This window comes from Salvelinus fontinalis, chromosome 23 (genome assembly GCF_029448725.1).
Source record: "Salvelinus fontinalis isolate EN_2023a chromosome 23, ASM2944872v1, whole genome shotgun sequence".
In the NCBI taxonomy this organism is placed as follows: domain Eukaryota; kingdom Metazoa; phylum Chordata; class Actinopteri; order Salmoniformes; family Salmonidae; genus Salvelinus; species Salvelinus fontinalis.
This window is the reverse complement of record NC_074687.1, coordinates 47,191,551-47,212,668: the sequence shown is the minus strand read 5'-3', so window position 1 is coordinate 47,212,668 and position 21,118 is coordinate 47,191,551. Positions and strand designations below refer to the sequence as shown.

The following is a 21,118-nucleotide window of genomic DNA, read 5'->3' as shown; positions in this document are numbered from 1 at the left end:
CTCCTCGGGCCGGCATACATGGCACCTGTTTTACGCATGGTTTCCCCGGTTCGCCTACATAGCCCGGTGCGGGTTATTCCACCTCCCCGCACTGGTCGGGCAACCGGGAGCATTCAACCAGGTAAGGTTGGGCAGGCTCAATGCTCAAGAGTGCCAGTACGTCTCCACGGTCCGGTATTTCCGGCACCACCTCCCCGCCCCAGCCTAGTACCTACAGTGTCTACACTACGCACTAGGCTACCAGTGCGTATCCTGAGCCCTGTTCCTCCTCCACGCACTCTCCCTGTAGTGCGTGTATCTAGCCCGGTGCCTCCAGTTCCGGCCCCACGCACTAAGCTACCAGTGCGTCTCCAGAGCCCTGTACAAACTGTATCTTCTCCCCCTACTAATCCTGATGTGCTTGTCCTCAGCCCGGCGTCACCAGTGCCGGTGCCGCGCATCAGTTGTGGAGTGGGCTTTGAGAATACAGTGTGCCCTGTTCCTGCTCCCCGCACTAGTAGGAAGGTGCTTATCCTTAGCCCGGTGCCTCCAGTTCCGGCACCACGCACCAGGTCTACAGTGCGCCGTATCCGGCCTGAGCCATCCGTCTCCCCAGCGCCATCTGAGCCATCCGTCTCCCCAGCGCCATCTGAGCCATCCGTCTCCCCAGCGCCATCTGAGCCATCCGTCTCCCCAGCGCCGTCTGAGCCATCCGTCTGCCATGAGCCTGCAAAGCCGCCCGTCTGCCATGAGCCTGCAAAGCCGCCCGTCTGCCATGAGCCTACAGAGCCGTCCGCCAGACAGGAGCCGCTAGAGCCGTCCGCCAGACAGGAGCCGCTAGAGCCGTCAGCCAGACAGGATCTGCCAGAGCCGCCAACCAGACAGGATCTGCCAGAGCCGCCAACCAGACAGGATCTGCCAGAGCCGCCAACCAGACAGGATCTGCCAGAGCCGCCAGCGAGCCATGAGCAGCCAGAGCCGTCAGAGAGCCATGAGCAGCCAGAGCCGTCAGAGAGCCATGAGCAGCCAGAGCCGTCAGAGAGCCATGAGCAGCCAGAGCCGTCAGAGAGCCATGAGCAGCCAGAGCCGTCAGAGAGCCATGAGCGTCGAGAGCCGTCAGAGAGCCATGAGCGTCGAGAGCCGTCAGCCTGCCATGAGCGTCGAGAGCCGTCAGCCTGCCATGAGCTTCGAGAGCCGTCAGCCTGCCATGAGCGTCGAGAGCCGTCAGCCTGCCATGAGCGTCGAGAGCCGTCAGCCTGCCATGAGCGTCGAGAGCCGTCAGCCTGCCATGAGCGTCGAGAGCCGTCAGCCTGCCATGAGCGTCGAGAGCCGTCAGCCTGCCATGAGCGTCGAGAGCCGTCAGCCTGCCATGAGCGTCGAGAGCTGTCAGCCTGCATAGACCTGCCAGAGTCCCTCAGCCAGGATCTGCCAGAGTTTATCAGCCGGGACCTGCCCCTTGTCCCGGTGTTGCCCCTTGTCCCGGTGCTGCCCCTTATCCTGGTGCTGCCCCTTGTCCCGGTACTGCCCCTTGTCCCGGTACTGCCCCTTGTCCCGGTGCTGCCCCTTGTCCCGGTGCTGCCCCTTGTCCCGGTGCTGCCCTTTGTCCCGGTGCTGCCCCTTCTCCTGGTGCTGGATGTTTATTTAGGGGATGTGAGTTTTAGGGTGGGCATTGGGAGGGGAAGAAGAAGACGGGGAGTGACTATGGTGGTGTGGGGACAGCGTCCAGAGCCGGAGCCACCACCGTGGTCACCTGCCCACCCAGACCCTCCCCTGGACTTTGTGATGGTGCGCCCGGAGTTCGCACCTTGAGGGGGGGGTTATGTAACGGTCCTGACCAGTTTTATGTTGTTTTTGTATGTTTAATTGGTCAGGGCGTTAGTTTTGGGTGGGCAGTCTATGTTATCTGTTTCTATGTTGGTTTTGGTTTGCCTGGTATGGCTCTTGATTAGAGGCAGGTGGTTTGCGTTTTCCTCTAATTAAGAGTCATATTTAGGTAGGGCATTCTCACTGTTTGTTTGTGGGTGATTGTCTCCTGTGTCGTCATATGTATTTTCCATACGGGACTGTTTGGCTGTTCGTTTCGTTTCAATGTCGTCTGTTTCCTGTACGTGAGTTTATGTTTAGTTATGTAAGTTTATGTTCAGGTTTCGTCAACGTCGTTTTCTTGTTTTGATGTTTTGAAAGTGTTTTGTTTTGTTTCGTATTGCCGTCGTATTTATAATAAAGATGGCTTATTTCCCAAATGCTGCGTTTTGGTCCGAAGATCCTTCTCTCCTCACCTCGTCTGAGGATGAGGAGAGCGACAGCCGTTACACACATTTTGTTACATTACAGCCTTTTTCTAAAATGGATAAAAAAAATGATCAGCAATCTACAAACAATAGCTCATAATGACAAAGCCAAAACTGGTTTTTAGACATTTTTGCAAATGTATTAAAAAAAATAACTGATACCTTATTTACATTAGTATTCAGACTCTTTGCTATGAGACTCGAAATTGAGCTCAGGTGCATCCTGTTTCCATTGATCATCCTTGATGTTTCTACAACTCGGTTCGAGTCCACCTTTGGTAAATTCAATTGATTGGACATGATTTGGAAAGGCACATACCTGCCTATTTAAGGTCCCACAGTTACCAGTGCATGTAAGAGCAAAAACCAAGTCATGAGGTCGACAGAATTGTCTGTAGAGCGCCGAGACAGGATTGTGTCGAGCCACAGATCTGGGGAAGGGTACCAAAAAATGTCTGCAGCAATGAAGGTCCCGAAGAACACAGTGGCCTCCATCATTCTTAAATGGAAGAAGTTTGGAACCACCAAGACTCTTCCCAGTGCTGGCCGCCCGGCCAAACTGACCATCGGAGGAGAAGGGCCTTGTTCAGGGAGGTAACCAAGGACCCGATGGTCACTTTGACAGAGCTCTAGAGTTACTCTGAGGAGATGGGAGAACCTTCCAGAAGGACAACCATCTCCAAATTTGTCCAAATTTGAGAAAGTGAACGGATGATCTCTGCATGTGTAGTTCCCACTGTGAAGCATGGAGGAGATGTGACAGTTGTGGGGTTGCTTTGCTGGTGACACTGACAGTGATTTATTTAGATTTCAAGGCACACTTAACCAGCATCTATACTACAGTATTCTGCAGCGATACGCCATCCCATCTGGTTTGCGCTTAGTGGGACTATCATTTGTTTTTCAGCAGGACAATGACCCAACACACCTCCAGGCTGTGTAATGGCTATTTGACCAAGAAATATAATTATGCATCAGATGACTTGGCCTCCACAATCACCCGATCTCAACCCAATTAAGATGGTTTGGGATGAGTTGAAAAAGCATCCAACAAGTGCTCAGCATAGCTCCTTCAAGACTGTTGGAAAAGCATTTCAGGTGAAGCTGGTTGAGAGAATTTCAAGAGAGTGCAAAACTGTCATCAAGGCAAAGGGTGGCTACTTTGAAGAATCTAAAATATATTTTGATTTGTTTAACACTTTTTAGGTTACAACATGATTCCATATGTGTTATTTCATAGTTTTGATGTCTTCACTATTATTCTACAATGTAGAAACTAGTAAAAATTAAGAAAAAACCTTGAATGAGTAGGTTTCCAAACTTTTGACTGGGTCTGTATATTTTTATTTTATTTAATCTTTATTTAACTTGGAAGTCAGTTAAGAACAAATTGCCTGTCAAAGGGAAAAAGGCCTCCTGCGGGGACGGGGTCTGGGATTTAAAAAAATATATAAAGTAAAAATATAGGACAAAACACACATCATGATATATATACTCCGGACTCCGACATTGCTCATCCTAATATTTATATATTTCTTAATTCCATTCTTTTACTTTTACATTTGTGTAAATTGTGTAAATCTGTGATTTTGTGCATTTTTATTTGCAGCCGTAGGTGGTAATATCTCTCTAGGAGCTGATTTTGTTGTCAGTATTGTGAAATAATTATGATGTTAAGGTAAGATTTGAATGGAGAAAGCTGATCCGAGAGCAGCGCTCCCTTTCTTTCCATCCTATCAGTATTGACACATGCTCCAACGACGCACTTAGCAACCGTTCGTTTTGCGTGCGTGGTGTTTTGGGAAACGCATGTTACGTCTTCGGGCCGTTGTAGGAAAGATGCATTGTTTAAACACTTGTAAGCCTAAGTTCCATCGCTATCGGGAAACAGGGCCCTTTAACATCGCACCGACCATCATGATTTATGCACTGATTGATTATTATTCTGTCTATTACTGACACTGGAATAATTGATTGTATTCATGTAGCAGCACTTTCCACTAGATCTCAAATAACTTTTACCTTGTATTGCAGCGGCCAACTCATGTCACCCACACTAATCTTTTACAGCTAGTTCTCAACAGTATAAGAATAGCATCATACATTTCCCAGTAATATGAGGATACAGTACACGATACAACAGCCTGCTGCTGTTGCTGTGTAACCCTAGATGCTGTGTAACCCAAGGCTTATTGACCCCACACTTAGCCAAGACACTGCATACTGGATGCTTCCCAAATGGCAACCTATTCCCTATGTAGTGCACTACTACTGTAGCTATGGGCTCTGGTCATTTAGGATGTAGGCACAGTATATGACACAAGAGACTAACAATAAACCAAATCCCCTCCAACTAAGGTGCTGTGTAACCCGGGGCTACGTGACCGCCACTGGAACAGCATGTCAGCGGTGGTGGGCTTCCCGCTGCGTCCAGCCGAGGAAGGTGCCTGCGTGGCCCGCTTCCTTCCACTGCACCTGGAGGCCCACCTGGCCAGCTTCGAGGGCGTCAGCGAGGCGGCCAGCAAGGAGCACTCGCTGGAAAAGGCCATGGAAAAGATGGCCCTGGAGTGGGGCGACATGGACTTTGCCCTGCTGCCCTACCGCGAGACTGGCACGTCCATCCTGTCGTCGGTGGACGAAGTGCAGATGCTGCTGGACGACCACATTGTCAAGACGCAGACCATGCGGGGCTCGCCCTTCATCAAGCCCTTCGAGGCTGAGATCAGGTGAGGAGGGGGGCGGTATAAAATTAGGTGAGCAGGTGAGGAGTTTAAATTACAGTTAAAAAATACTGTGCATTTTGTACAATATTCTCCAATTGAATTGTACACATATTGCAGTACACAGTACTTGTCTGGGTCATATTCATTTGGCACTAAATGGTAGAACATTTACTGAAACCGGAAGTTCCAATAAGAACTGCTTGTTTTTGTTTTCCGTATATATGTTTATTTTTGGGGGGGGATATGGTGTGCACACTGAACATTCTCCCAATTACCACCTTTATTGACAACAATGGAGAATTTAATAAATCAGATTTTTAATATGAATAAAGGCCCTTCATAAACCCTGTGTCTTCTAGGAACATTTCAACCCACTTAATCCCAACATTACTTCCAAGTTTCACCATCATTGTAAAGGCCTCGTTATTTTGATGCTTTGGCAAAGTAATTTCTGAAGATTATTATTTATATTGATGTGGTTAGTGATGTATTTACGTTTGTCCCTCATTTTAAGGCCAACCCCGTTGCGCAAACAATTTACCCCTTTAAAATAATGGACCATTCCACCAAGTTAAATTATTCACAGTAGGAGACATTGTTTGGGTCCTCTGAACAGCATGGTGGGAAAGGAAGTAAGTCATCTCTCTCTTTTTGGCCTATTAATAATTGTTTTATCATCTTTGACTGAGGTGTTCGAGCTCAACACATCAAGCCTGTTCGCTCAATTCACTTTAGGAGAACTGGAATTTGATTTAACTTTCATTATGTGTGGAACATATGTATAATTACTAATTTCATGAACACCATGTAGTCCCATGCTCTTCACCATATGAGGAGTAATGGCCGATTTTCACTTAAAACCTCAAGCCTGTAAATCGTCAACCTTGTTAGATGCCCAATGTTAACTTTATTAGTTTGATATTTTACGTGAGTTTATTTGTACAAGGGATACTTGATCAATGAGAACTTTTTGGATTTATCTCAAACATGCTTTTAAATAATAGTTAGGTAGTTAGCTACATACGTGTCGGTAACAGAGTTGACAGACAGTGTGGTACAAGTGCAGATAAAATGCTCTTAGTTCATAGGATTTTAATCCCTGAGATGGGAAAAGGTTTTTTTCCATAGGCTAAACTTATCCTTCATGCAACTGAATGTTGAAAGAACAAATATTTGAAAGTTAATTTCTTAAAAGTTTGCATGCCTAAAATGCACCCATTTCGTGGAACAATCCAACTGTTTACAAGGTCCTAACATACTCCTTGACTTTTTCCACATTTTGTTATGTTACAGTCTGAATTTAAAATGTATTAAATTTAGATTTTGTGTCACTGGCCTACACACAATACCCCATAATGTCAACATGGAATTATGTTTTTAGAAATAGAAAGGTTTACAAATGAATCAAAAATGAAAAGCTTAAATGTTATGGCAAGCCTAAATAAGTTCAGGAGTAAACATTTGCTTAACAACTCACATAATGGACTCAATAATAATGTTTAACATAATGTTTGAATGATGTCATCATCTCTCTACCCCACACATACAATTATCTTTAAGGTCACTTAGTCGAGCAGTGCATTTCTAGCACATATTCAACCACAAAGACCAGGGAGCTTTTCCAATGCCTTGCAAAGAAGGGCAGCTATTGGTAGATGGGTAAAAAAAGAAGCAGTCCTTTCCAACTCAGTTGCAGGAGAGGAAAGAAACCACTCATGTATTTCACAATGAGGCCAATGGTGACATTAAAACAGTTACAGAGTTTAATGGCTGTGATAGAAGAGAACTGAGGATGGATCAATAACATTGTAGTTACTCTAACCTAAGTGACAGAGTGAAAAGAAGGAAGCTTGTACAGAATACAAATATTTCAAAACATGCATCCTGTTTGCAAGAGGCACTAAAGTTAAACTGCATAAAGTGTGGTAAAGAAATTTACTTTATGTCCTGAATACAAAGTGTTATGTTTGGGGCAAATCCAACACATCACTGAGTACCACTCTTCATAATTTCCAGCATGGTAGTGGCTGCATCATGTTATGGGTATGCTTGTCATCGGCAAGGACCAGGGAGTTTTTTAGGATAAAAAGAAAAGGAAAATAGCTAATCACAGGCAAAATCCTGGAGGAAAATCTGGTTCAGTCTGCTTTCCAAAAGACACTGGGAGACAAATTCACCTTTCAGCAGGACAATAGCCTAAAACATAAGGCCAAATATACACTGGAGTTGCTTACCAAGATGACATTGAATGTTCCTGAGTGGCCTAGTTACAGTTTTGACTTAAATCGACTTGAAAATCTATGGCATGACTGGAAAATGGCTGTGTTGCAATGATCAACAACCAACTTGACAGAGTTTGAATAATTTAAAAATTTATATTGTGCAAATATTGTACAATCCAGGTGTGCAAAGCTCTTAGAGACTTACCTAGAAAGACTCACAGCTGCAATCGCTCCCAAAGGTGATTCTAACATAAATTGTCTCAGGGGTGTGAATACTTATGTAAAATAGATATTTCTATATTTCACTTTCAAAATGTGTTAACATTCCGAAAAACATGTTTTCACTTTGTAATTATGGGGTGTTGGTGCATGATGCGACTCGATTGATGATTTGAAAAAAAGTTGCCTGAAAGGCATGAGCTCTTTGTTTCTTGCACAGGCTGCACTTACTTCATTAGTCTCTCATTCACAATTTGACAAGCACTTGCGAATGCCTCTAATATCCCGGGAGCATCCCCCTAGTGTCCGTAATGGCCCCTAAACAAATCCATGCCTTTAGTGGCCGTTGTGCTCTTGGGCTGAATTTAATAATCAGAAATCCCTTCGCCCGGCTGCATGTTCCGAAGCACCTCTCACTCACATGGCTCTCTCAGATATCTCAATTCTTATTAGCCAATGCACGTCATTTGATTGGGTTCTTCTCACAGGCATCTATCTCAGCTCTGAAGTAGGCTACAAGTGAAGACAGACACATCGGTGTCTGTCTTTCCGAGGCGCATATTGAAGATGTTAGAAGAACTGTCTACATTCACTTTTCATCAGCCAAAAAGACGAGTAGGCCTAACGAACAGCAAAAGCACCAGCCAAGTCAATCTACCATCCCCCATATTACAACAATTGAACTATTCTATTCTGTGCGATAAATAAATATTCCAAACATTGTCTGGGACAGTTGTGGGTTGCGATAGATCCAAAATGAACACAACCACTCTCATCAAAAAAAACTCAATCCCAACCTGGACAACCTGCTGGCTACCCGCGGACGTCCGGATCAGGACCTGTCAGTTCCATCCCCCACTCACCTCCGCTCCGACACCCATGGAGCTGGGAGGTGCTGCCCTTGGGGCGACCGGAGGATGGGCCATTCCCTGCACCATCTGTGGCCGCAGAGGACACACTGCTTGTCGGGGGGTTCCTCAGGGATTCGAGGCAGCAGGCAGGGCACTATCGTGTCACCACAGGCTCACCCAGAGCCCCCTGTTGCTCACATGTACAGTGGGGCAAAAAAGTATTTAGTCAGCCACCAATTGTGCAAGTTCTCCCACTTAAATAGATGAGAGAGGCCTGTACTTTTCATCATAGGTACACTTCAACCATGACAGACAAAATTAGGAAAAAATCCAGAAAATCACATTGTAGGATTTTTTATGAATTTATTTGCAAATTATGGTGGAAAATAAGTATTTTAGGCATGGTTACACAGGAGGGTCACAAAGAGAGAATCAGTCTCTTACTTATTGATTCTGCTGTGTTTCCCGTGGTGCTGGGCCTACCCTGGTTGGCCTGTCATGACCCCAATATTTCGTGGAAACAGAGGGCTCTCAAGGGGTGGTCACGAAAGTGCTCACAGAGGTGTGTAGTGGTTTCGATCGGTGCGACTACGGTGGAAAGTCCAGACCAGTTCTCCACCGTGCGCATCCCCTCAGAATATGCCGATTTGGCTCTTTCCTTCTGTAAGAAGAGGGATTGTGCGATAAATCTCCTGGTAGACGCAGCACTTCCCAGGAATCACGTGTGTCCTCTGTCCCAGGAGGAGACGGCGGCTATGGAAACACATGTCTCCGAATCCCTGGGGCAGGGATACATTCGGCCCTCCACTTCACTTGCCTTTTTTTGCTAAGAAGAAGTATGGAGGTCTGCGCCCGTGTATTGACTATCGGGGTATCAATCAGATCACTGTGAGGTACTCAGGATACGCACAACCTCGTGCATATCCGGGAGAGGGACGAGTGGAAGACGGCATTTAGTACCACCTCAGGGCACTATGAGTACCTCGTCATGCCATACGGGTTGATGAATGCTCCATCAGTCTTCCAAGTCTTTGTTGACGAGATTTTCCGGGACCTGCACGGGCAGTGTGTGGTGTATATTGACGACATTCTGATATACTCCGCTACACGCGTCGAGCATGTGTGCTTAGTCGACTTTTGAAGCATGACCTGTACGTCAAGGCTGAGAAATGTCTGTTCTTCCAACAGTCCGTCTCCTTCCTAGGGTACCGCATTTCCACATCAGGGGTGGAGATGTAAAGTGACCGCATTTCAGCCGTGCGTAATTGTCGAATCTTCTTGTCTAAGAAGGCACAGGTGGCAGAGAAATAATTTGGTATTGTTGCATTGCACAAATCAAGAGTCTTATTTTTCGTAGCGTGACATTTAACATAGTGGTGGTACGTGCGCGGGACCTTGTGCAAAGTGCAATTAAAATACCCTAAAATAAATGTGGGTGCATCGGGGAAAATGGATTCCAGTGTTCTGTGACAGATTATAAATCATCTCTGATGCCTTTGTTATATTAACTTTTCGTTGAATGTACACGACGGTAACAAACAATTGGGGGAACTCACGGGGCAGATAGTAGGGTCGCAGTGACACAGAAAGCAGTTCAATGTCAGGGGTACAGAGTCTCTCGCTTACCAGGATCAATTTACACCACTGGTCTCTAACAAGCAGGCAGACGCCCCCGCCGTGAAGTTTCCCTGTGACTGTCAGATCGCGGTCCGCTCTGACCAGTGTGAACCCGGCCGGCCCCACTTCCCTGTCCGGGACTCTGTCATCCAGCCAAGTCTCAGTAAACGCCAGCAAACAGGCCTCCCGGTATTCATGTTGCTGCTGACAGCGTATCCGCTTTCCCCCTCAGTGACTGGGCGTTGATCAGCAAGGTGGTGTGTAAGGGAAGTTTGTTCTTACATTTTTTAAGTCTGTCTGATTCCTCTGCGTTTTCCGCTTTTGCATTTGGGTTTGTAATCCACTCGCAGACAATAGGGGATTAGATGGGCCATTGGGATATCCATTGCATTTGTGTGTGAGTTGCATTGTAGTAGGATTTCTTTTCTGTATTGGATTCCGCTGTCAGCAGCATTTTCATAACTTAATCCGTTTGTAGCGGGTATGTACACGATCAACAAGATCAGTCTAACACCTCGCCTCTATAAAGCAATCGTTGACAGATGGTTTACAAACAAAGTGTAAAAACAACAAAGAACACCACACCAAACGTCACACACACTGCTGGATGCAACAGCTGGGCCACCAGAGCCTTTACGCACTGTATTTATGACACCTTCAAATGGACTAGATACATAAAGTATTTTAATTTCTAAACGGTAAAACAGATATGAAAATACCCTCAAATAAAAGGTAACATTCTGTACTTTCACCAAATATAAAACATTGGATCTCAGATCACAAATAATTTTTTGATACGGTGTGCCCTAATGAATATGACCCTGATTTATTCATTAATTCATCCATCCATCCCCAGGGAGTGGGAAGGCAAGCTTCTCCTGCTGCAGGAGATCCTGGACGAGTGGCTGAAGGTGCAGTCCACCTGGCTCTACCTAGAGCCCATATTCAGCTCCCCAGACATCATGGCCCAAATGCCAGAGGAGGGACGCCGCTTCACTGCCGTCGACAAGACCTGGAGGGACACCATGAAGCAAGTCTCTCTGGTAAGTAGTAACAAGCACACACTCATACATCAGTTATTAAGGGATTGAATTTATTGTGTTTTTCCAGTTGGCACATAATGTAAGGCGGGTAACTCACTTTCGACTACCGACATATGAATTCAGAGAGCTTGGTATCCTGATCTGTGCCTACGTGCGTGTAGGTTTACCTGTTTTGGACTTTTGACTGTCTAAAGAACTAGAGCTATGTCATGGCGGCCTCGGATACAGCGTGTTTGTATATCAATTTGCCCATGCAACAAAATATGGATATTTCTGTGCATATGCAGGATTTTACTTTTTTAATTAGCTGAATGCCTGCTGTGCTGAGTAGTCCTCTGCCGCTCGCCCTTCCTTTACCACCTTTGTCTGGTCACTGGTGTAGCCTACAAAACTTTACGTTGTACACAAGACCGTTTAATAAACTATTGCATTCCCTCAATAGGCTATTATGCATAAGCACGATTTCCTACAAACTTCATGTTGTACACAAAACTGTTCAATTGCATTCCATGCTTCAGTAAGCATAAGCAGAATTTCATGTTATTTTTCATCTAAAAAAGGAGGGGAGTAGGCTACATGCAGCTATGTACATGTTTTACACAAAATACATTATCAACATGTTCGTACAACCTTTGTTGTCAGAATTGCAAACATGAGCACGACACAAACAGGCAGTCGAGCAATTTCATTTTATTCTTAGCTGCTGAATTACATGCAGCTATGATATCGGCATATAGTGCCTTCAGAAAGGATTCCACTCCCTCAACTTTTTCCACATTGCTTGTGTAACAAAGTGGGATTAAAATAGATTTAATTGACATTTTTTAACAATGTTCTACCCAAAATACTTTGATGTCAAAGTGGAAGAAAAATGTGATTTAAAACACTCATATATTTTGATTTAGAGAAGTTTTTCAACCCCCCCCCCCCCGAGTCAATACATTTTAGAATCATCTTTGACAGCGATTACAACTGTAAATCCAGGTTTGCAAAGTTTAAGAGTTGCAAACCTGGATTGTACAATATTATTATTTTTACAATTCTTCAAGCTCTGTGAAGTTGGTTGTTGATCATTGCTAGACAGACATTTTCAAGTCTTGCCGATTTTCATACCGATTTTAGTCAAAACTGTAACTAGGCCATTCAGGAACATTGCTCGGTAAGTAACTTAAGTGTATATTTAGTCTTGCGTTTAGGTTATTGTCCTGCTGAAAAGTGGTTTTGTTTCAGTGTCTGAACTAGATTTTCCTCTAGGACTTTGTCTGTGCTTATCTCTATTCCTTTTAATTTTATACTAAAATCTCCAGTGTATATTTGGCCTTGTGTTTTAGGCTATTGTCCTGCTGAAAAGTGAATTTGTCTCCCAGTGTCTGTTGGAAAGCAGACTGAACAAGGGTTTCCTCTAGGATTTTGCCTGTGCTTAGCTCTATTCCTTTTCTTTTTATCAAAAAAAATAACTGCCTAGTCCTTGCCGATGACAAGCATGCCCATAACATGATGCAGCCACCACCGTGCTTGAAAAAAGTGTGACTCTGTGATGTGTTGTGTTGGATTTGTATTCAAGACATGAAGTTAATTTATTTGCCACATTTTTTACCTTTTTTTTTTTTTTTTTTTACTTTTGTACCTTAATGCAAACAGGATGCATGTTTTCAAAGATTTTTTATTCTGTACAGGCTTCCTTTTTTTCACTCATTCAACTTAGTATTGTGGAGTAACTACAGTGTAGTTCATCCATCATCAGTTTTCTCCACAGCCATTTAACTCTAACTGGTTTAAAATCACCATTGGCCTCATTGTAAAATCCCTGAGTGGTTTCCTTCCTCTCCATCAACTGAGTTAGAAGGACGCCTGTATCTTTATAGTGACTGGATGTATTGATACACCATCCAAAGTGTAAGTAATTAATAGCTCATAAGGATATTCAGTTTTTGCTTTTTTTAATGTTTAGCCATCTACCAATAGGTGCCCTTCTTTGCTAGTCATTGGAAAACCTCCCTGGTCTTTGTCGTTGAATCTGTGCTTGAAATTCACTGCTCGACTCAGGGACCTTACAGATAATTGTATGTGTGTGGGAAAGAGATGGCGTAGTCATTCAAAAATCATGTTAAAAAACATTATTACAGAGAGTCCATGCAAATAGGGCTGTTGCGCTGACCATATTACCTCCACACCGGCGATCAACGCTCATGAAGGCAGTCAAATTCCACGTGACCGTTTAGTCATGGTAATTAGGCTTCTCCAAGCTCTGATGCTGCTGATAGTCATTAGTAGCCTACCAAACTTGCTAACTGCCTGGTATAGGCTATGCAATTGCTCAAGAAAACAGAGTGATGGCCTCTACTAAAAAGTGGAGAATCAGCTTTCTATTGGCTAGACCTAGTATATTTTCAAATTTCCTAATATTAAGCACATTGCTTATATTTACAACAGGAGTATAGCCTACCTGGCTGGCATGAAAATAAACCATGGGGAAATTGTCCTTCATTCACTATTTAAGTGCATAGATTACGTGTATTTTTTCCCGCTGACCCAGTTTTGCTACAGGTGCCTGATAATGGCCCATTCTAAATCAAAACACATTTCACACAAATATTATTTAGTGTATGTAAAGACAATATTAAATCAAGAATAGTCTGATGGGTGACAATATTAGCCTATCACTTGTGAATTATATATTATCACTTTTGAATGATGCCTAGCATATGAAACAATGCCTTTTTTTGCTACTTTTTCAAATCATAGTCCCACACCTCATGTAGCCTAGCCCATAGAAATATATGTTTTAATAAGGTTTGTATTACAACTAAAGTGACCAAATAACTTCTTAAAATTAAGCAAATTAATACGCTTTACAAGGGGTGTAGAGCCTATCTGGCATACATAAGCAGCGTGTGATTTTCAAGTTTGGGGAAGATAATTTTCACCATAAAAATGTACCTTTATAATAAAAGCTACATGCATAATTGCAGTTCCGGTCACTTTTGATAATGGATTTTCTTACATTTACATTTACATTTACATTTAAGTCATTTAGCAGACGCTCTTATCCAGAGCGACTTACAAATTGGTGCATTCACCTTATGATATCCAGTGGAACAACCACTTTACAATAGTGCATCTAACTCTTTTAAGGGGGGGGGGGGTTAGAAGGATTACTTTATCCTATCCTAGGTATTCCTTAAAGAGGTGGGGTTTCAGGTGTCTCCGGAAGGTGGTGATTGACTCCGCTGACCTGGCGTCGTAAGGGAGTTTGTTCCACCATTGGGGTGCCAGAGCAGCGAACAGTTTTGACTGGGCTGAGCGGGAACTGTACTTCCTCAGAGGTAGGGAGGCGAGCAGGCCAGAGGTGGATGAACGCAGTGCCCTTGTTTGGGTGTAGGGCCTGATCAGAGCCTGAAGGTACGGAGGTGCCGTTCCCCTCACAGCTCCGTAGGCAAGCACCATGGTCTTGTAGCGGATGCGAGCTTCAACTGGAAGCCAGTGGAGAGAGCGGAGGAGCGGGGTGACGTGAGAGAACTTGGGAAAGTTGAACACCAGACGGGCTGCGGCGTTCTGGATGAGTTGTAGGGGTTTAATGGCACAGGCAGGGAGCCCAGCCAACAGCGAGTTGCAGTAATCCAGACGGGAGATGACAAGTGCCTGGATTAGGACCTGCGCCGCTTCCTGCGTGAGGCAGGGTCGTACTCTGCGAATGTTGTAGAGCATGAACCTACAGGAACGGGTCACCGCCTTGATGTTAGTTGAGAACGACAGGGTGTTGTCCAGGATCACGCCAAGGTTCTTAGCACTCTGGGAGGAGGACACAATGGAGTTGTCAACCGTGATGGCGAGATCATGGAACGGGCAGTCCTTCCCCGGGAGGAAGAGCAGCTCCGTCTTGCCGAGGTTCAGCTTGAGGTGGTGATCCGTCATCCACACTGATATGTCTGCCAGACATGCAGAGATGCGATTCACCACCTGGTTATCAGAGGGGGGAAAGGAGAAGATTAATTGTGTGTCGTCTGCATAGCAATGATAGGAGAGACCAATGGAGGATATGACAGAGCCAAGTGACTTGGTGTATAGCGAGAATAGGAGAGGGCCTAGAACAGAGCCCTGGGGGACACCAGTGGTGAGAGCACGTGGTGCGGAGACAGATTCTCGCCACGCCACCTGGTAGGAGCGACCTGTCAGGTAGGACGCAATCCAAGCGTGGGCCGCGCCGGAGATGCCCAGCTCGGAGAGGGTGGAGAGGAGGATCTGATGGTTCACAGTATCAAAGGCAGCCGATAGGTCTAGAAGGATGAGAGCAGAGGAGAGAGAGTTAGCTTTAGCAGTGCGGAGCGCCTCCGTGACACAGAGAAGAGCAGTCTCAGTTGAATGACTAGTCTTGAAACCTGACTGATTTGGATCAAGAAGGTCATTCTGAGAGAGATAGCAGGAGAGCTGGCCAAGGACGGCACGTTCAAGAGTTTTGGAGAGAAAAGAAAGAAGGGATACTGGTCTGTAGTTGTTGACATCGGAGGGATCGAGTGTAGGTTTTTTCAGAAGGGGTGCAACTCTCGCTCTCTTCTATTGTTCTTCTTCTTCTATTATTCTTCTATTGGAACATTCACGCTTATAGCTTACTACCATGTGCTCTTATAATGTGAATAAATATTTTAAGCTAAACATTCTGATCTGTTCCGTCAGCCACATTGCGTATTTATTTTTTATTTTTTTAATGCTAGTGGTTTTATTATTTTGGGTTTTATCACATCCCACAACTGTCCCAGACTATGTTTTGAATAAGTATTTCTAGCACAGAAAATAATAGGTCAACTTTGTACCATGGGGGATAGTAGATTGACATAGGCTAATGCTTTTGTTGTTCGTTAGGCCTACTCATCTTGTTGGCTGACAAAGTAAAGGTGGACAGTTCTTCCAATATCTTCAATATGCACCTCGGAATTGGATAAGGATGTGGGGAGTTGCTTCTCAGATGTGTCTGTCTTCATTTGTAGCCTGTGAGATAGACCTGATCACTTGATGGAGTGCGCAGGGAGAAGGGCACAACAGCCACTCGCCCACACAAAGGGGATGCCGCCGTGAAATTCTAGGCATTATCAAGTGCTTGTCAAATTGTAAATGAGTGACTGATGTAGTGTGTACAGCCTGCGCAAGAAACAAAGCAGAGCTCATGCCTTTCAAGCGACTTTTTTGAAATCATCATTAGAGTTGCATCATGCTGCCTTACAACGTATTAACAATCAAAACATAAAGCCCAATGTAGAACAACTGAAGTTACATTAAAAACTCGAAATTAAGCGTATAGGAGTACCTTTTTCTTTGTTAACCGCCCAACACAGAATAGCCGCATGTGCACACTCCCTCAAATCGTTTAGAGAAAATATCCCTTCTATTTTATTCAGCTTTGTTCAAGTGTATTCTTCATACTACAAAATAATGCCACGGAATTATAAGCCAATCTTGTCTGCTAAATGAACTAGTGTAGCACACAGCCATTTGGCATAGCCAGATCAGGGCCTAACATTAGGACAACTCAGAGTATGCTATTTTGTTCTTCTGAAATAGACTACATTTTCTTCATTTCAAAGTCTTTAGACTTGTCTAAAATAAATAAGGGATTTATTGTGAAGGTGTAGGCTATATTACATTTATTAGACTTTTTCAAATGTAGATGTTCCAAAGGTCAGCATCATTGGCTTGTAGGCTATGTGTGGAAGCCAGGAGATGCTAAATGTGTTTATGTTAATTAGCAGTCAATTAATGTGAAATCGACAGTTATTTGCTTGACAATCACCAGCTGAAGAATTTGTGGCATTCTCTCAACCAGCTTCACCTGGAATGCTTTTTCAACTATCTTGAAGGAGTTCCCACAAATGCTGAGCACTTGTTGGCTGCTTTTCCTTCACTCTGCAGTCCAACTCATCCCAAACGATCTCAATTGGGTTGATGTCGGGTGATTGTGGAGGCCAGGTCATCTGATGCAGCACTCTATCACGCTCCCTCTTGGTCAAATAGCCCTTATACAGCCTGGAGGTGTGTTGGGTCATTGTCATGTTGAAAAACAAATGATAGTCCCACTAAGCGCAAACCAGATGGATGGCGTATCGCTGTAGAAGGATGTGGGTAGCCATGCTGGTCAAGTATGCCTTGAATTCTAAATAAATCACAGACAGTGTCACCATTAAAGCACTCCCACACCACCTCCCCATGCTTCACGGTGGTAACTACACATGTGGAGATCATCCTTTTACCTACTCTGCGTCTCACAAAGACACAGCAGTTGGAACCAAAAATCTCAAATTTGGACTCATTAGACCAAACAACAGATGTCCATTGCTCGTGTTTCTTGGTCATGTTTCAAGTCTCTTCTTCTTATTGGTGTCCTTTAGTAGTGGTTATTTTGCAGCAATTTGACCACGAAGGCCTGATTCATGCAGTCTCCTCTGAACAGTTGATGTTGAGATATGTCTGTTACTTAAACTCTTCAAAGCATTTATTTGGGCTGCAATTTCTGAGGCTGGTAACTCTAATGAACTTATCCTCTGCAGCAGAATTAACTCTGGGTCTTCCTTTCCTGTGGCGGTCTTCATGAGAGCCAGTTTCGTAGCGCTTGCTGGTTTTTGCGACTGCACTTTAAGAAACTTTTAAAGTGTTTTAAAGTAATGATGTACTGTCATTTCTCTTTGCTTTTTTGAGTTGTTCTTGCCATAATTTGGACTTGGTATTTTACCAAATAGGGTTATCGTCTGTATACCACCCCTACCTTGTCAAAACACAACTGATTGGCTCAAATGCATTAAGATGGAAAGAAATTCCACAAATTAATGTTAAACAAGGCACACCTGTTATTTGAAATGTATTCCAGGTGACTACCTCATGAAGCTGGTTGAGAGAATACCAATAGTGTGCAAAGCTGTCATCAAGGCAAAGGGTGGCTACTTTGAAGAATCTCAAATATTAAATATATTTTGATTTGTTTAACACTTTTTTGGTTACTATATGATTCCATATGTGTTATTTCATAGTTTTGATGTCTTCACTATTATTCTACAAAGTAGAAAATAGTAAAAAATAAAGAAGAACCCTGGAATGTGTTGGTGTGTCCAAACTTTTGACTGGTACTGTATATGTAGGTAGGGGTATAATGACTATGCATAGATAATAAACAGCGAGTGGCAGCAGCGTAAAAGAAAGGGGGTGGGGGTGGGGGGTGGGGGCTGTCAATGCAAATTATCCAGGTAGCCATTTGATTAGCTGTTCAGCAGCTAATCAAATGATTATTTGTAACCCTAACCCTAATTGTAAACTTAACCCCTAAGCTTTATCCTCATGTGGACATGGTAAATGCCCATACGAGGGATAATTTTCCTTATTTTACTATCCATGCAGACTTTTGGTCCCCACATGGATAGAAGAACCAACCCATGCAAAACACACACACACACACACACACACACACACACACACACACACACACACACACACACACACACACACACACACACACACACACACACACACACACACACACACACACACACACACACACACACACACACACACACACACACACACATACACACACACACACAGACAGACAGACGGTCACACACAAACACGTACACCAGTAGCCCTATCCTAGAGACTCTCGAAAGGGTAATTGGTGTCCCCAGCAGACCCGAAATGAGACACATCAATATCAGCCCAGCGTCCTCCAGAAACTCGGCTGACTGCACCATCAAATAGAAATTATGGATTTTGTCTGGAAAGAGCGGTCCAGGTGGAGTCTCAAAGAAAATGAGGTTGCAAAGGGACAGAGGGCCTATAGTCTGTCTTAATGTATTTTTGTGGGATGTGTGGGTCCATGCGGTGTGATGTTATGTGTAGGCCTACTAGCAACTGTCTTCAAAATTGATAAGAGATCAAAAATACAGTTCTGATAATTGTAGCCTAACAGCTGCATAATGGAGTAAGATACTCAACACTTAATGTAAAAAAAAATCCACCAAATATTGACTGAATTAGGCTGTAGCACATAAACAAACAAAAAACAAAAAACAAAATTCAATTTGGTAGGAATGTATGTATTTCATTGAATTCTGTTCAATATTCATATACTTTTCTTCTTTGAAACAACACATGCCAACATTTTAAAACCATGGCCTATTTTTGTGTTTTGTTGCTTAGATAAATGTTTTAGAATAAAAACGTTTGGCTCATTTGCATATAGACAGGGCATACATTTTGTTGTTTTTGCATGGTATTTACTCTATCCAACCTGCATCTTTCTAAGGTACCACCCCATTACAATCTCACATTCTACTGTACCTCCGATCATGATGAATTTCACTCATATTCATGATTGTTTGTGTCAAATTCTCTTGCATATAACATTAGGTGGAGAATATGTTTATAAAACAGGCGGGTATCCTTTTCTTAATATTAACACCCTTCTACAGAATATACCAACACACAAATAGTTTACAATGTCTGCAAGATCAAAACCCTTATCTACGACATTTTGTTGTTAATTTTTGGAAGCGGCTTGAGGTACTTTGTAAACATTTCAAATGAATGACATCTTTAAACTGTATATAAAAAATCAACACACACTTGTGCAATGATCGCATTCTCCTCTGTCTCCTATATCATCCCAGAATATTATGTACACGGTAGTGAGGTAGGAAATTAACACCTGCCACTAGCCAAATGCTGGTACTGTAGATTTTGGCATTGGCTGGTAAAATGTCTATTCTTCACAGCCACATTGGCGGGTGGTCACACAAAGCATTTTGGAGCATTTTTATATTTTTTCAATCTAATTCCCACATTAGATTGAGTGTGTGTGTGTTTTATGTGATATAGTTTTATCTTCAACCACAGGGGTGCGCTCCAGATCCGTGAAGCTCACACCAGCCTCATCCCGCAAGTCATTATTTACTCTCTACTTTAATGTGTCAATTAATGTGTCAGCTTGTCCTCAGATGCAGATGGGAGTGAAAATTGTTCATGTTTTCTTTCTTATGTTTTTTCACAGTCAGTATTTCTCCCAGTTAGGGGCGGAGGTGGGGTCATGTCCTGAACTAAAATAAGTCATGATTGAGCTGTCAGGTATGCCAAGCAGAGAGAAAGAGTGTGTCTGTGTCTGTCTGTGAATTCCCCTCCTTCCCTCCCCCTCCTTCTCCTTCCTTCCTTCTCAAGGTAAACTGCTTTGACACCACACACTTGTAATTAGAGCAGCACAACGGAGATCTGCATGGAGGAATGGAGGTGTAAATTGAGGAGGTTGATGAGGTGGAGGAGAGGGGTGGGGTACTGTGTGCCTATGTGTGTGTGTGGGGGGACAAGGTTATACATGACAATGTTTTTAGTTAAGGTACTGCAGTACCACTCTTATTGTACTATATCTCTTGGTCGTGCCAATTCAACTCCCATGCTGAAGGATTTCATCTGTTTGGCCAATAAAGACGACAATGACACATTAAACATACATTATGGCAATGTCATCCATAAATATTACCTTGGTGCGTTTAATCCCTGTCCAAGCGTCGCCTTTGAAATATATGCAAGTCAAAAAACCACGTTCCATTGTTGACATTTTGAAGGGGACTTGCATGTCACCCGGTCTTATCAGATGTTTGCGGGATCGTAAAAACAATAGGAAAATGCGCTTTGTACAAGCAACAGTTGGAGTGTGCGTTGCTTTTCATAAATAGATCCAGTGACAATTACTGTGTGTGGCAGCTTAAGTTAATTTCCACCCCACAAAAACAGGGAAATAATGACTGGAAAGGGAAGAATCCTGAGGTGGGTGGGGCATGCGCATTGCTATGTGTACAGAGGGAAGAGAAACGAACGTAGATTTTAAAAAATGCGCTTACACTCAGGAGAGGACCCATTCAGTGTCTCACTCCTCACAAAGCCTTTCTGTTCGCAGACTGAATAGAAATGTCCCCTTTATTATATTGTATTATACCAAGAGATGTGCAAGAGAACTGAGTCTGATGCAAGAGCTGCCATTTGTCTGAATGCTACAATGGCTAAATCATCTGTCCTGATGAAGGAGCGAACAACTTAGCACAATCACCCAATTCAAACTCATCAAAATCAGCTTTTTATTTCACAATTTGCTTGCCAAATGAGGTTGATGATTAGATTTAGCCTGTTATCGTGAGTTGGTTA

General features: G+C 43.6%; 1 protein-coding gene across 1 annotated transcript in view; it reads left to right on the top strand.

Annotated features, from left to right (window-relative positions):
* dnah7 (dynein, axonemal, heavy chain 7) overlaps positions 1–21,118 on the top strand; it is a 212,557-nt gene that overhangs the window by 31,968 nt on the left and 159,471 nt on the right. The window contains exons 18-19 of the mRNA XM_055879049.1: positions 4,629–4,996; positions 10,759–10,945. Coding sequence (XP_055735024.1) covers positions 4,629–4,996; positions 10,759–10,945 — 555 coding nt within the window. The remainder of the gene's footprint in view (positions 1–4,628; positions 4,997–10,758; positions 10,946–21,118) is intronic.